This window comes from Vidua macroura, chromosome 9 (assembly GCF_024509145.1).
Source record: "Vidua macroura isolate BioBank_ID:100142 chromosome 9, ASM2450914v1, whole genome shotgun sequence".
NCBI lineage: Eukaryota > Metazoa > Chordata > Aves > Passeriformes > Viduidae > Vidua > Vidua macroura.
Genome location: NC_071579.1, coordinates 29,543,021 through 29,560,452, shown reverse-complemented (window position 1 = coordinate 29,560,452; position 17,432 = coordinate 29,543,021). Strand labels below are relative to the sequence as shown.

Below are 17,432 nucleotides of genomic sequence, written 5' to 3'. Positions count from 1 at the left end.
AGGAATATATAATGCTCTAACAATAGCTGTCAATCAGGAAAACTAACTAGGGAGAAATAGAGCACGCAAATAAAAAGAACTGTATCTGATAAGAAGGTATATCTATTTCCAGAGAGACTAAAACTATCCTGTGGCCAGTCTTCATCTGAGACTACATTTTGCACAGATTCCACTCCATAAACTGCAATGGAAATAAATAACTGTGAGCTGCACTGAACTGGGCATGATTTTAAATAAATAATACTGATTTTAAATAAATACTAGCCCTCGCTTCTCACGAGGATCTGCAAACACCCTTCACCTGTGTTGGTGCTTTTAATCCAGATTTTTAAGGAGTTCTCTCAGAGGGTTTTGTTCAACTACTCAGCAAGGATTCCAGGGTACGTTTGTGGAGAAGCACAGCTGCCATGTTTTACACTGAAGTGACCATATAAAGTTAGATTTTACCAGACCCCTCCCATATGCCAAAGAAATGCATATTTCCAATTCTCAAAAAAGTCAATAAATTTGTCAACAAAATAGATTTCAAAGAATTATTGGAAGTGTATTTCACAGGAACTCCAGCAATCATATTTATGTTCCAAAATGACATTTTGCAGCAACACACTGTATCTGTGGATTCCACTGCTCCCAGGAACAACTGTGTTCAGGAATGCACAGTGGAGGCAGGAGATAGGTTCAAGATGTTTTGGGGCTGGCTGAATTACAGACAGATGTACATAACAGCAGGTCCAGTCAGAATGAATTAAAGCAGAAATGTACATAAGAAAGTAAACAAAATCATATTGTTATAATTAACATACCTTGCAGTGACACCTGTGGCTTTCCAAGATAAGAAATCCGGAAGATCAAAGAAGTAGCCAACCTTCTCCCACGATTCTGGCAAGTTCTAAGAAAAATATGTTTAGAACAACAGATATTAGAGGTCAGGCATGGTCATGCCCTTATTTTAATACAATTAAAATCCTGATATTTAGGTAAACACAATTTTTTCGAACTCATTGCTCTGATCATCCAGTCAGCTCTTCTCTCTGATTTACTGCCTGGAGAGCTGAGCCTTTCCCCCAGCAAAGACTGATCATGGGCAAAATTCCCCATGAAGAGTTCATGGAGGCACAAGTTTCAGATCAATAATCTGGGGTGTCTCTGTTCCCCATCAGCTGCTCAATGTCAGAGCAGTTTCAAAGTCAACAACTTTATAAAAAAAACTTTTGCCTGAAAAATGTACTATTTTCTAAAGTAAGCCAAATAAGATTTAAAAATAGTTAAAATTTAAGATTTAAAATGTAATATTTGTTAATTATAAGCATAGGAAGAAAACAATGAGCTCTGTGAGCATACAAACAAAGCTTGCAGATCTGAAAAGCCACACAACATTCCCAAATTCTTAAAAAACTCTTCTCCCAAGATAGATCATTTACAAGGAGTTTCCACCACTGTTTTCTGAAGAGAGATGATAGTCCAGAAAAGGCTGGTCACATCACCTGGGCCAGGCTCTATTCTTTGTTTCCATCTCCAAAGCTCAATCTGATTTCAGCTAATGTTAGTACTGCATAGTCTCAGAACCACCTTTCCACAAACACAATCTCCACACCACCCACAGGTATCAGACCACGATGAATGGGAAGAAAGTTTTCCCAGGAGCAGTGTTGTATTCCAGTGTGACAGACAGTGAGCATTGCTGTCCAGCAAAGCAATCCCAATGGCCCCCTCTAACCTCAGTACCTTAAAATACGTACAGAACATCAAAACTAAATAAAAGCCCACAAGGGTCACAAATTAAACTTCCACGGGAAGATAAGATTGCTTGAAAAACCTCCACGAGCTTATTAAATAATTGAAAAGTGCAAAGTTTTCTCACTTAAAATCAGCTCCTGCTCTAGAAGCACAAGTCCTTGCTGGGGTCTTTCTGGAACAGAAATTAAATCCATGCAGTGTCAAGAATGTACAGGCTGAACTAAAGGAGAAGATGATTCCATTTTAGAGAAATAATATTTGGCTCTTGAAATTCTTCCCTGTGAGGGTGGTAATGCCTTGGCAGAGGTTGTCCAGAGAAGCTGTGGCTGCCCCATCCCTGGAAGTGTCCAAGGCCACATTGGACAGGGCTTGGAGCAACCTGGGATAGTGGAAGGTGTCCCTGTCATGGCAGGGGGCTGGAATGAGATGAGCTTTAAGGTCCCTTCCAACCCAAATCATCTTGTGAGTCTATGATTCTATAACATAATTTAGATACTCTGTGGTATCAAACCAAAATCTTACAAGTCCAGAATTTGCTGAAATGGAATCGATGAATTTGAGAAACTAAGGTGCAACTGGGTAAGTACAAAGAAAGCAAAATTTTGCTTAGTTTTTGGTCATGCCAAGAATCTGTCTTAAAACTTTTTGAGTTTAAACCTTGAAAAGGTTCTAAAACTTACTGGGTTTCTACTGAGTTCAAGAAAGAAATGCTCCGATTACAACTTTTTAACATAAAACACACAACCTTTGGATGTCTGCTCCTGACCACTCAGGTTTAGCTCACCTCCCAGACATATGTGGTTGCTACTCACATCAAATTTAACTTCCTATATGAATGCCAAAGTGCTCCATAGCTTAGCCCAAAGATCATTCAGTCTAATTATTTTGATAATAAAAGCCATTATGTGTTGTTAACACACCTCAGAGCCTTCAAGAAGCAACAGGCTGTTACTGTCTGCCTGTTACTTTAATCAGAAAAGAAAATGGATTAAGAATAACTGTCCTTTTCAAATAAATCTGTTTCATCAAATACTGTGTGGATCCTTATTTTATTACTTCAAGAATTCCCAAAAGCCACATGTTAGTGACATTCAAAATACTTTGTTTCATGAACATCCAAATGATTCATTTTTTGCCATCTTGATGCTGTGTCATCACTAATTAGTACAGACAAAAAAAAAAAAAATCATAGCACGCCCTGATGCTTTTTCCAAACAAATTTAAAGTCTCCATGTTTTCAACACTCACTGAAGTTAATTCAAATTTATTTTCACCCAGTCAGGAGTCTGTGACCACATTAAAAGGATTGTGGAAAAGATCCAGGAACGTTCCCAATGCTGTATTCACATCCTGCAACTCACCCTCCAAACTTACTTGCAAAGGAACTCACAATCTTTCTGCTTTCGGAACTCACAATCTTTCTGCTTTCCAGAGGTGCTTATGGGGTGCCCTTTCTTCATCTCTCTCTCTGATTGGGTTGCTTTAACAGCTGGGTTAATTCTGGGTTGCTTTAACAGCTACACCTCCACAGAATGTTTTGAGATTGTTATAGGTAATCCCAAATACTTGCGGTCAAAGAGTTTAAGAATTATGTAATGCAATGTATTTTAATCTTACTAGGCAAGAAGGGAAAATGAGGGATTTCTTAACTGAAAATACATACATCTTTATCTAAATTACAGAAGACAAATGCACATTGTGTGAAAGGAAGAAAGGGAATTATGCACACACTCACAGGGATCTAAGAACTCATGTCCCATGCCCTGCTCCAACTCAAAGCAAAGATTTACAGCTTGCATCTCCCACACTTCACACTGGATGCCAAGCCATGTGATAGAGCTATTCCAGACACCCAAGATAGGCCATGAACAGAAATTCCATCCTTGCCAGAGCCATGGCTGCAAACAGATCAATTCTGACACAACTTGCACTCTAACTGGTAAAAGATTAACTGGCAAAAGATTAACTGGCTGAATTATCAGAGTCAGGAACTAGGGTAGGGGGAGAGGAGAAGTTTGGAAAGAAACTCTTGGAGTAAGGCAGCTGTTGAAGGGGGAGAAAACTGCCTGCACTACCCAGACACTGGTGCAGGCATCCTTAAATCCCTGAGGCATCCTGGGCATGGCACCACAGGCAGGCAAGCACCAGAGCCCAGGCCAGAAAGGGCTGCAGAAGGACAGAGCAGGCATGTGGAATCAGAGTTGGAGAAGCTGGAACAAGGCAGGGAGGACAGTGTGAGCCTGCTGGGAGCCTTGTCCCACTGCAGAGGAGAGGAGACAGCCCAAGCAGGATGTGCTCTGAGGTGCAGGTGCTTCAAATCTCCCAGCTGTGAGTGCTGTTTCTAAATGGCACTTCTGCCTGATCAGCAACTGCAGCTAAAAACCAGATTCAGTCTGAAGTACAACTTATGCATGTGTGTCTGCACTGTGTATGGATTGTGATAACACAGAGTGTTGAAACATTTATAAACAATTCTAAACAAGAGTTCAGTTCCAAACTCAACAGCCTGTAGTCATTCTCATTTAACACAGAATTTATTATTCATTTTAATGGAAAAATATTCAGTCACATTCAACAAGACAAAAAGCCAGCTGCAAGGGCAGCAAGCAGTGAAGAAGACATGCACCAGCAAAGGAGCTGCTGCCAAGCTAATGCCACTACATGCACTATCCTTCCCCTCACTGCCAGGGAAAGAGAGGTTTTAATTGTTTCTGCAAATGATCCCACTGCTAGCTGCACGAGTGTACAGAAGGAAGAAGGCTGGTGGATCAAACAGCAGCTCTAACTGAGGATGTGAGCTGTAACATACAGGAAGATCACTGACTGCCATGAAAAAAAACCTACTCCCTGACTATTGATTTTAGTTATTAATGGCAGAAGAATGATATGCTAAACAGTCACTCCATGGTTTGGGTTTTTTTTTTTTCCTAAAGGGAGGCTTTTCTTTGCTCTAAAACATGAAATTAAGAACAGAGTTGTGAAAACAGAATATAGACTGCACTTCATTTGGAGGCAGTTACCAAGCAAACACCTACCCCCTGTCCAACATGCCCCACCCACTTAAAATAAACAATGAAGTTCAGCATCTCTGATTTAATGGGACTAGTATTTTTTAGAAATAGCTGGTATGTAATGTCATTAGTATGAGGAAAACATAACATGCATCCTTTCTTTTTGGCACAAGCTACAATAACATTTTCAGCCAGAAATTAGTAAACAACATTTTTTTCTTCTGCTATATCTAGGAAAAAAAAGTACTAACAGGCGAATTCTGGAGCTGGGCAACCCTTCCCTGCAGTTTTTGCATTGCTGTGTTTGAGCTGTGTTCTCACTGCTCTAACACTGGTTTGCCACAGCATCAATACATGTACAACATTGTGTTGTACTGACAAACTCCTGCAGCAAAATAATTCCCAAGCTATGGGAGCTATGTACTCACATTTTCATCTCACATGCAGGCATCTACCTCCCAGAACTGCCTATACACTAGGTAGGCAGTGAACATCCAATTTTTTTAGCCAAAATCACCAAAATCACAGAACCCACTTAATAAACTGAACAAAAACATATCAGCAACTACCGAAGTAAAAAACTATTGCAATAATGTTTTGTAAGAAAATTGTAAAGAACAAAACCTAAGGAAATAACAGTAAAAGGAGTGAATTTAATTGGCAATTTTAAAAGAACCAGTAACTACTTACCTTTTTAGTGAAGGTTATATTCAAATTTACCTTAGTGGCTTCAGGAAGACTTTGTCAGAACCATCTTTCAGCTAGTTTCTAAATATTTGTCAATGAATTCTTTGTTTCACCTTCATTTACAGTTGATGTTCTCAATTCACGTGACCACATGTCAAAAGTCAAATGTGGCTGCATCCACAGAACCGAGCTTTATTAAAAAAATCATGCATTTGTCTGGTTTTGCATTTAACACTGGACACTACCACCACACATGATCCACACAGGCAGAAAAAGACAATGCTGCTCCTAAGTGAGCCACAGATGTGCACACTTTAACCATAGTGCCCCACAGGCCTCACAGTAGCTGCATTCAGCTGATCATTTACTGCCAACAGCCGTGCCCAACACACAAACTCCACTTGCAGGGATGGCTTTGCCACAGGAACACCTATCTGCAATCACAAGCATCAAGACCAACCAATTAATTTCATGGATGATAACTAAGAGGTGCCAGTGGGTAAAATGATTCAGCCCCAGTCAAGCTGAACTGAATGTAAGCAAATACAAATCAAAGAGAAGATCTCAAAAAGCCTATTATGGCCTTAAAAATTCAGGTTTTTAATTCAAATGCAAAATGGAATGGAGATGAAGAGCTGGAAGAAGAGAATACACCCTGAAGCCTCCAGTCACATCTCTATGCTGTGTAGGGAGATGAAATGTTAAAGAGAAAACATTTTATGGAAAAGAAAGTCAAAAAGAAGCAGAAGAGAATAACTTGTGACTTGAAAGAAAACCTGCAGCAACCCTCCACAAATAAATACAAGGGGAGAGGAAGAAGAAAGCCACAAGAGATAAGGACCAGTATCTACTTCTTGTACAGTGGTGTCAGCTCATTCCTCTCACTGAGTGAGGTCATCTGCAGCTTCAATTCCAGGAACAAGGTGATGGAAATGGAAAAGCACACTTAGGTCATTATTGAATCCCAGACTGGTTTGGGTTGGAAGAGATCTTAAAGCTCACCCAGTTCCAGCCCCTGCCATGGGCATGGACACCTCCCACTATCCCAGGCTGCTCCAAGCCCCTCCTGGCCTTGGACGTTTTCAGGGATGGGGCAGCCACAGCTTCTCTGGGCAACCTGTGCCACAGCCTCAGCATCCTCACAGTGAAGAATTTCTTCCCATCTAACCCTGCCCTGTCTGTGTGAAACCATTCCCCCTTGTCTTGTCACTCCAGACCTTTCTCTGCAACTGCCTTGTAAGTCATCTTCATCCTTTCCCCCTTCTCCTTCCTCTTCATTACTTCCAACCAATTCACAGTAAATCTGCAAAGTCATATTCTTTAAGAATACTTTTAATTGCTTAGATGAAAATTCTTCAAGCCACAGAAATTCCACTTCTCTCTTTGAGAGAACTCACAACTTACCAGCACTGCTGATCAGAGCCATGTCAGACCCTTCCTCACAGAGATCAGGTTTGCAAACACAGTTTTTAGGAGAACCCAGGGCAAAACATGAGACAAGAGTTTCTCCTAATGTGGCCTTCCAGACCCAGGTCAGCACCATAGAAAGGGAGAGGGAGGATTTGGTAACAATGTACACACAATTAACTTCTCACTGTAACAACAGACCAACCATCATTTAATACCAGTACTTTAAATAACTTCCTTCCAAAAGTGCACCTAGTAATCTCCTAAATTTATCTTTTATTTATTTTATCTTTATTATTTAACTTCTATTTTATTATTTCACTTCAGACATAAAGCAGTACTTTTCCCCACTGCACACTCTCTGCAAAACCCATATGAATGCAAGCAGCTGTGGAATGTGCACAGCTCCAATCCCAGGCAAAGATGTACAGAGGTAAAACAGCAAAAACATTTAATAGCAGAAATATTAAATTCCTGGGGAGTTCAAAATAAGGTCCAGAGAATTCAAAGCAAAGGTTAACAGTGATTCCTCATATATTAGGGTGTACATGCTGACCTGGAGCATGACTGTGCAAAGTGTCTGGCTGTGGGTTTTGTTCCGCTTTGTTTTCTTTACGAACATCCCTGTGTTGAATGTGTTGCAGCCACAAGCCTTCTGATCAAGAACTTCTGATCAAGAACTTTCCAGAAACATGATGCCAACCAAAGGAACAAAGGCTCAAAGCAGCTTCTGGATACACCTTGGTTTAGCCAGTTTTGATTATGGTCAGACATAGGAGAATGTGCCCAATCCACTGTTTTTGTCTTAACTTCCTGGGATGCTGTCAGGTATATGACAACATTAGGGAGCAATATTGAGAAAGGAATAAAGAAGGAAAGGGAAAGAAAAAGCCCATCTCACTGCACTCAATAGTCAGGAAAGCTGGAGAGACCAAAGCCATGATCACAGCCAGGCACAGTGTGGGGAACACTATAAAACTTTCCCAGGCAGTAACCAGGTCAAACCAGGTACAGTGCACTCATTTTCTGAACACCAGTTAGCATAATTAAATAGAAGCATAATGGGAATTTCAGTTTCAACTTTGCAAAGCCCTCAGATAGTCGGGAAAGATAGAATAAAACGAAAATGTGTCTTTCTACCCGCTAATCTTGCAATTCTCCCATGGGATTTGAAAACTAAGCTTCCTTTTTACCAGCTTGTGCATTATCACTAGCTTAAGAAATAATCCTGTAGTCAGAATATAAAGCATATTTTCCCTGTGGTGTGTGAGCTAGACCAAAATCTCACTCTGCCATTGGGAAATACACTAAACACAGACAATAAAGATAATGCAACTCAAAAAACAGGAAGAATACATTAAATACCATTCTGTAAGTATTTTTCCTGACCATACTTGTAATAACTGTGTCACAGTTTATAATATATAAAATATATAAGATATATAAAATATATAAAATATATAAAATATATAAAATATATAAAATATATAAAATATATAAAATATATAAAATATATAAAATATATAAAATATGAAGAGACTTCAATAATTTATATTTGTAGCCCAATTCAAGACACCCCACTGAGAAACATCAGATGTGCAAACTGCTGTTGTAGGTTTCATCTGAACAACCTGACATTCAAAGTTATTGTAAGATTTGCCTTCCTTGGCAAAAAGTGAGGGCAGTTGCACTACATGAGGCTGAGTTTGAGCTGTCAGAGGCCAACATGACCCTTTGCTGACATCCCTGATGTCAGGTAAGCCCTGGATGCATTACTGTGCCTGGCACTGAAAATAAACCCTCCCTCTGCATCTAATTCCTTTCCCCCTTGTACTTTGTGAGGAGTACAGAAGCAGTAAAAGCACTCAATCCCTCACCCCTCCAGAGCTGAAAGGTTTAGCCAAATCTCAGCAGATTACAGCCCCACTGCAGGATAACTGTTCCTGCTCCTGAGCAGCTGAGGTGCTGCTGTGGGTGCTGAGGTGCCCGAGCTAAGCAGGACAAGCTTAAGCAGTTTAATTGTGAGTCATGCCCAGAGCACTCAGGAATTGTGAGTGGGCAGCTCAGCAGGCAGACACTGAGGTGAAAAACCCTCTCTTAAGGACAATAATCTCCTTAGCTGGTATGTCAGGAGCTGAAAAGGGACTTGTGAACAAGTCCTGTTCTGTATCACCCTTCTGCCAGGAAATCCCTGCTGCTGCTGGTGCCTGGGGTCAGGAGAATCCTGTGTCCCACCCACTGGCTCATGGAGGGAACAAGCCCTGTAATGCTCTCCCTTTTACACCACAGCAATCATGCACAGGGCCTTGAGGTCACAGCAGGCTCACACCTCCATGTGCCCACATTTGGAAACCCCATAATTCTGGATTTCCTGAGTAGTCAGGTACTGATATCCTAGACCCTGCAATATAAAAATGCTCTAAATGCAAAGGATTCATTTAATGTTTTTACAGCTTACATTTTATTATTTATAAAATGACTGATGTATGACACTCATAGCTCGAGAAGGGAAGAACTAGTAGATGGATATTCATTATCAACATTCATTACCCCCTATTATCATCAATCTGTCAGTACCTGCTTCTACCAGTTAATTCCTTTGACTTTCCCCAGTCTGCACCTTGTTACAATCTAATGTCTCATGTCTGTAAGGACAGGAGCATTTGGCTGCTTAAAACTGGCAGCAAGTAATTTACATTTGGGCTTTGTTAAAATGACAGTGAGCATCATTGAGGCCTAATATAAAAAGCCAGGCTGGAGGGGGTTTTAAAAATTTCAAGTGGCAAGTGTCTCTCCTTTTATCTGACAGCTGTTATTAAGAGGCCATACTTCATTGTAACACACCAAATTTAAACACACCAGACAGAGGTAGAGCGCCACATTACACACAGAGCACCGCCCCTCTACACATGGTTTACTCCTACTGATGGGACAGAACTGAACTGAAGCTGGAAGTGGAGAGTTCCTCTACCAGCAGCCAAGGCCATCACACCCTGAACTGCTGGATGCCTCAAAGGAACTCCTCTGGCACTCCAGGCTCCAGCTGGAGTAGGAAACATATCTCCATAACTAAATCCTAGGATACTTCATTTATTATCTGTACTTCTATTTGTATGTATATCTAATCTTAGATAAGGAAGGCATATGGAATGTTTCTCTCAGGGAACACTCCAATAAAATCAAACATATTTCTACAAAATTGAGAGGAAGAAAGAACCTTAAAAGGTTTAAATCACAACTTTAGCCTGACCTTACTCTGCACATACCTTGGCCTTCAATACGAAGACTGAAGGCTTTTGGTTTAGAAATCTCATTCTCAGGAATTAACAAGGGCACTAATCACTAGTAAAAATGCACCAGAGTGTTAAATGTACTCACTTCCTTTATCCAGAGCAATTTAGGAGGCTGCATTTCCACAGACATGGCTCCCCCTACGTAGTTCAGAACCCTGTGCTGGGTGGCATTGATGCGCTTGACTTGGCTCGCTGCACGATGGTCCATCCACATGATCACATTCCTATGGTTCTGTCCTTGGGGGGAAACAGGAAAAAGTTCTTTTAGCTCTGCTTTAACCACAGCTCAGCACTCTTAAGTTACTAGGCTCTAAACTGCTTCACACTTTCACTTCTACATTGAAAACTCAAATTCTGTTTGTGTTAATAATTCACAGTGGATATCTAAATATAAAATTTTAGCCCTCTGACCCAACTTTAGCACATGCTGAGCACTGAGAATGCTGACTGAAATCAGTCAGGCTTGGGAGCATCCAAGAACTGTGAAACACCATTTTCTCTTGTATTTCATTTGAAGAACCCAAACTTCCTGACAAAGTTCACATATTTAGTAAAAAAAATAAAGTAATATTTTGGTGACCAAAAACTAAAAATGTGACAAAATCTGAACCATTATGTTGTGAATTGAAATTAACTCCATCAGCTACAGGGATTCTCTTTCCTCTTCTATGGTTATGAGAAGAACCACCCTAATTCCTTTCCGAAATACTGTTCAGAGGGGGATAATTTGCTGAAATGCTTTTATTTTGGATGTGCAAGGAAAAAGCATTTGGCAAGTCTGCAGCACACACAAATGAGAACAAGAAGCAAAGAACGTTTTATCCAAATTAACCTCCAGAGGACCTGCCAGAGAGAGGGAACAGTAATCCAGGTGACACTGCAGATTCCTCTCTGGCTAAGTACACTGCACACTCCATGGCACAGCCACTCAAGCATCATCTTGAAAACATAGTCCAAAACAAGGCAGAAGTGTGAGGCACATCAGTATTTCTAAAATGGATTGAAATACAGCTCAGAACTGTGAAACTGCCTGAAACGCCACCACTGCAAGGCTCTTCACAGCATTACAGTATTGAGTGAATTCTTCTCTTGTTTTTTAGCACCACCACTGTGTAAACTCAAAGTTCTCGGGGATATCAGAGCACAGAAAATGGGAACTGAATTTGACTCATTGGACCCAAAATAGCCTCAGACATCACTAGGCATTGAATAGATTGTAAGAGACTCTCAAACTGAAAAATAAATAATCTTATCTAAATTTAGAAAAGGACATTTTGGGGGCAAAGCTGGGTTTTGAGAAGGATAGAAAGAGATGACAAACATCTGAGAACAGAAAGGGAACATACACAGAATTATGATTATGTCTCTAACTACTGACAGAGCACACACCTAATCTTAAGTGGGATGGACTGGGTAAGAGAAGTGCAGCACAGACTTTTTGGGAGTCTTCTGAATCATCTACCCAAAAACTAATAAAACCCCCCCAGATTTTTAGAAAAAGGTCACAGACTGTTTCTGAAGTTCAGCACTGTCCTAGACAAAGATAGAACACCAGTGTAATAAAATACACAAACTGAACTGCTTGCGTGCAGCTCCATGACAGAGCAAGCAGTTAGACTACACTAACACTAACATTTTTAACATTCCTTTAGCCAATGTGGATGGGCATTTATGCACACTATAAAAGCCATGATCAGTACAGTCTGAAGGAGAAGAAAATATGCCAAAAAGAAAAATGAGTGTAGATTTCCCTAAGAAGCAATTTCTCAGATGTGATCTTAGGATGCCAAATATTAACCAAACAGTAAGTAATTCTCATCTACAATTTTTAATTTTGCAGTAAAATTAAAACAGTAAAACCAGGGAAAAAATCCTCTTATAAAAAAAGAGTTTGTGTCATCTCCATCTCCAAGAGTCAGCCCCACCATGTGGCATTTGGAGGACATGGGAAGTTCCCTCCCATCAGCGGCCAAACTCACACAGTAACCACGTTTTGTGTGGAGCCCTACCTTCAGAGTTGACTGCCAAAGGCTGGAACTGTTTATCCACCACAACAAGGGAACAGGTAGCATCAAACCCAAGCCCTCGGATCTGGCTGGCATCCACTCCACGGACAACTTCCTGAAAATACACAAACCACACAGGCATACAAATACATCCACGCATGTGCAAGTGCTGTGTGAGCTAGAGAGTACACAAAATGAGTTACAAGTTAGCTTAAATGATGAAATTTCCTCAATTCAGTGTTCTTTAAAACATCCAATTGTAACCACACATCAAACTACCAGAAATTCTTTATGTTTCAAATCCAAATTCAGAGGTCTTTATCCACAGTCCTGGATAAAAGCAGGAAGCACAAAAATACCAGTAAATAAAGGTAGCAGAAAACCTGCAATGTTAATTTTCTCTCTTTTCTAAAGCTTGGAACTGAGCTGGACGTGAAACATGGACCAGGATTAGGACCAAGTGTTTCCATCAGTTACTTCACCAACTTCCTGCCTGTGAAAGCAACAATCTTCCAGAATTGCTTTGGTAATATTGTGTTTGTCTTGCAATACTGAAGGGTCCCAAAACTAAAGTTGGTCAAAACCTGTAGCCATGATAACATCTCTGCAATGCACACCTTTACTCAGCTACCAAGAGTGTGAATAGCACACTTTTTGGAAGGTTTTCAAAAAAAAAATCCAAATCATTGCCCCAGAATGACTGAACTTCATGGCTTCCAGCAACCCTGGAAAAAAAAACACAACACCCACAAGGATTAAGTGCCAAATGAGGTTGCAAGACACCTAAAATGTAGCATGGTAATAAATTGCCACTTCTCAGCAACAATAAAAATATCATTATTTTAATTAGTACTATAAGGAAAGACTTTCAGTAGACTTGCACAGTGCCAGTCTCTTACTGGCTCTGTAAAACTGCAGTTTCTGAGACCATTTTATTGCTTAAATATAAGAGATTGTATTTAAAGAGGTCAAGAGCAAGAACAAAGCCACTTAGAGAAAAATCAAATAAGCAGAGGAAGACTTGCTCTGCTTTAATGTCAAGCTGTTCTTCCCTATCATTCCTGTCACTCCCTTCTTTTTCTTCTATCCACTCACCTCCTCTTCTCCATCACAGGGCATTTCTGCAGAGCCAAGCTCATTAATGTTTGAAAAGGCTGATCAATAACAAGACAATGGGTGAACAGTCCATCTGCAAATTACCAACCGTATCATGAATATTTAAAAAGCCAACCTTAGAACATGCAGCAGGCAGGGGCTGTAGTGAGGAGGATGAAATGGCCTCTGTGTGCACTGCTAGCAAGGTCTCTAATTTACCTTTATCCTCAGCATGTACAGGCAGAGCCCTGGATCAGAGGGTACAAATTTTCCCCTGTAGTAAAGTCTATTTCAATCTGGTTTTATGCCTGATAATATCCACAGACATTTATTATTTATTTTGGTCTTATAATACTGGATCCTCTTATAAAGAGGATAACAAGTGTTACTTTAGGGGCCATCCACAAACCAGATTACAATTTCTCTACAATAAATTCTCCTTTATGACTTCAGGGCAGCCCAATGCACATCTCTAGATATATGCACTGCCAGGTTCTGAGCAACCTTGACTCCTCCAAGAACTGTCTCGTGGGTAGAGCATACACCAGCTAAACAAAGCTCACAGATGTGAGACCTGGAGGCAGTGGATAAATCCTCCCTCTGCAATATTAGCACAAAGAAAGTTCTTTCATTCTATTTGCAGTTGTAGCATGAGTTTTTTTCACTCTGGCCTTCAACTCCTCACCAGTAAAGCAGACATTTGTGAGGCTGTATCAGCCTCAAGGTGCTTTCAATGCACAAGGGTGGTCACAAGTTACACAGCATGAACAGACCCGAGTGGAAGTGACAGGCATAGGGACTGCAGGACTGTGAACATTCAAAACTTGCACAGCCACCTGCAACACAAATCCTTCATTTTGTCCTTGCCCACCTTTGTGACAGAGCAGCAGGCAGCCCAGATGTCTGCAGAGGATTGCTCATAGTGGTCTGGCTGGGGCTCCCAAACCTGGATGGGTTGCTCTGCGTGTGCCAGCACCGTCCCAAAGCCGTCCACCAGCGCCGCGCGAACGCTGGCTGAGCCCACATCAACTCCAACGTAGTATGTCACTGCAGTCTGCTTCTCACTGGGCATTTTTAATAAAACCTGTTGAAGGAAAAGGAAAAAAAGGGGTTAAAAGCAGATAAAATGACTGATGGAAAAAGTGCCAAGAGATGCTGCCTCCCATCAAGCCAAACATCCCACCTGTGGTGTGATGCTGGTAATTATAAAGTACTTACATGACAATTGGTTACATGTTACCCAGAGGAAAAAAAGAATAAATAAAATTTCCAAGAGCTCTCCACCATCAATTCATACCACTTTTAAGACTCAGAAAATAATTTTCTGAAAATGTGTTAAGCCATGAGAGCATGGTGTGAAAACTCTGCCTACTCTGACATCCTACAAGAACAAAGTGAGGTTAAGTTAATTGATTTAATTATTCACAATGAGTTGCTTATTTCACTATATTAAGTTTAACTATTTGACATTTAATACAGTGACAAATTCACTGTTCTTAATTTCTCACGTTTTTTTCTTAATTAATAGTTAAAATTTACATTTTAATCAAGCTGTGAGAATGCTAAGTAAGAGCTGATAGAAGTATTTGAAACATCAGACAAGTACCACGTTTAGTGCTTGTATACACCATTTGCATCTCTGAAACACATGAAACTCAGCTGACACACAGCTTCTGATATTCAGAAAATGAATGGATAAATTGGCATTTAAAACACATGATATTTACAGAGCATCAAAATGTTTCTACTTAAAAACAGCCCACTTCTCCTAAAGAAGTGACCTGATAATATCTGCATATGGCAGATGGGATGGTTAGAGGGAGGAATATAGGCAAAGGGGGAAAGATTTGGAAAATCTTGATTAACAGAATATGCTTATTCACATTTCAAATTAATATTTTTTTCCTTTTTTTAATAATAACAATGAGTCCAGGTCAAGATCTACTGGCATAATGTAGGTGTTTTTCACATCCATGGCTGTTTTGTAACCACTGCTGCTGATAGATATCAGAAATCTACAATCATGGAGGGTTAGAGGCAGCAGGTGAAATAGAGAAGAAAATAAGAAGCCCCCTATCTCAGAAAATTCAAATTTTGGATAATAATTAATTAGGACAAAGTTTCATTTGCACTGAAAATGGCATAAAGCAACACCTTGGCTGAAGACACCAACTGAGGCTTCCCTTCCTCCCACCCCTTAAACAGCTCATGGTCAGTCTGTGGAGATCTGAGATCACACAACCATTCTTCCCTGCTTCAATCTGGCACTTCATGCCCAGACCCCACTGCTGGGTCCAGGGCCCATGGTTTTGTTCTTTGCTTGGCCAGCACCAGGGAGTTCTGTCCCTGGTAGAGAGCAAAGCAGTCACCACACCACATCCTGCTCACAGCCTGCAGGGTCACCAGAGTAGCTGCACAGATCACCAGCTTGTAATAGTGTCAGAAAGTAGAAAAAACTCCAAGCTATAGAGCATATTGTGGTCCTGCTGGAAATCCTGGCTGCTGCCTCCCAGCATGTTGGTTCTGCCCAGCAGATTAGGTGCAACACACACTAATCTCCTTAAGCAAGGTCATGTGTCCAAGCGATGAGCAATCAGCTAAAAATAATGGTGTGCCATGAGTCTAACACCTAGGAATATTGGCAAGAAAGCCTGCTTTATTTTCTTGGCCCTGGCTCTGTGACCTGGTCAGAGGAACAAAAGCCAATCCCTCTGCCAGAGAAGACAACTCTGCTGCTGCGGGTGATTAATACTGCATCTGTCACCTGGGGGGTGACAGCACTCAGCTTCTCCCTCTCAGCCCTCAGCTGGAAAAGCAGTTTCAAGATATTCTTTTCAACATGGTATTTACTTCTTAATTTTGCACTCCACCTCTCCAAAGCTCCAAAGGCTGGCTGCAGGTGCTGCAAGTTCCTTGTGAGAAATTTTACTACAAAGACATTGCATAATACTATTCCTGATACTATCTCATAAATTTCCCTGTTTTTCCCCTATTTCGGCTCTGCCTTTAGCTGCTGACTCATAAAAAGTTGAGAATAAACCACAAGCTGCAAACCAGATTCTTTTTTTTAAAACATAGGCAAATCCTTCTTACTTGCTCTTCACTAAATACAAATAGCAAAGGGAGTATTTTATATCCTGCCTCCTGCTCATACACACAATATTACTCCAAATTTCTCTTCCTTGTATGGCAGCCTTGATTTTAGCTCATTAATGTGTTTTTGCTACTTAGAGAACAAGCTTAGCAGATGTTAGAGAATTAAGCTCACAGTACCTCCTACTCAGCACTTGAAATTATGGCTTTGCATTGGATTCTTCCCACAAACATTTGAAACCTGGAACCCAATCTGCCCATGTTATGTTTACTTTCCTTTTTTTTTCCTTACTAAGCAATCAGGATGTGCCTGTTTGAGTGACTGGGCAGGAAGCAGAGTTTGTTTATGTGCTCGAGCAGTTCATATCAGCCTTTGCACATCCACCAGTTTATTGCTGTCAATCAGTGGGAACAGGAAAGAGTTAAGTGACAGTACAAAACCAAGAACCCCAAACTTACTTTAACTGGTCTCTTTCTGAATAAAGCTCACCTAGATTCACAAAGCAGCACTCAATATCTCACGAAAAAAAGGCTAAAAGTAAATATTAATCATTTTTCAAGAACAGCAAGCACTAAGTTACAGAGGCTTTTCAAAGTAAAGTGTCTCTGCAACAGGATCTGATCTGCTTGCAAAAACATAATTTGATGCCAAGGGTTTTTTTGGAATACCAAACACTTGGTATGCCACCTACTTATCAACCCCATCCACAAAAAGCACTGTCATCTCTAGGTCACAAATGTCAGCAATTATGGACTCTGCCCAAGGGTATTTCTTGAGAACCTAAGAACTCAGCAGAGAAGTTGGTGGAAAATATTTAGCCAAAGTACAGTGATAAGAATTTTAAAGAGGAATGTTGTCATTCTGTTTTGTTTCCAGAAGATTCCTTTGGTACAAAAGGAAGCTCCAAATCAGAGCTGAAGGAACTCTCTAATGGAGTTCAGGGGTAGCAGAAGGTCCCTGCACAAGCTTCTTGCTTTGGATTTTGGACACCAACATTCATTGCCATGTGAAAAGAAATTATTTATTGTGCAAATAAATAATTGGTTTGGATTTTTTTTTAATCTGCTAGATTCTTTGCTTCTGCAGGCAATACAATCATGAG

The 17,432-nt window shown here is 40.5% G+C and overlaps 1 protein-coding gene across 10 annotated transcripts in view; it reads right to left on the bottom strand.

Moving 5' to 3' along the window:
• FGGY (FGGY carbohydrate kinase domain containing) overlaps nt 1–17,432 on the bottom strand; it is a 128,366-nt gene that overhangs the window by 103,501 nt on the left and 7,433 nt on the right. For 6 of the 10 annotated variants that reach the window (XM_053985296.1, XM_053985288.1, XM_053985295.1 and 3 more), the window contains 4 exons: nt 14,108–14,320; nt 12,145–12,256; nt 10,221–10,372; nt 804–889 (listed from right to left, as the gene is read on the bottom strand). In XM_053985296.1, coding sequence (XP_053841271.1) covers nt 804–889; nt 10,221–10,372; nt 12,145–12,256; nt 14,108–14,308 — 551 coding nt within the window. In that variant the 5' untranslated portion in view covers nt 14,309–14,320. Of the gene's footprint in view, nt 1–803; nt 890–8,719; nt 8,816–10,220; nt 10,373–12,144; nt 12,257–14,107; nt 14,321–17,432 lie in introns of those variants that run through there. The other 4 variants (XM_053985290.1, XM_053985289.1, XM_053985293.1 and 1 more) reach the window with 3 other exon arrangements.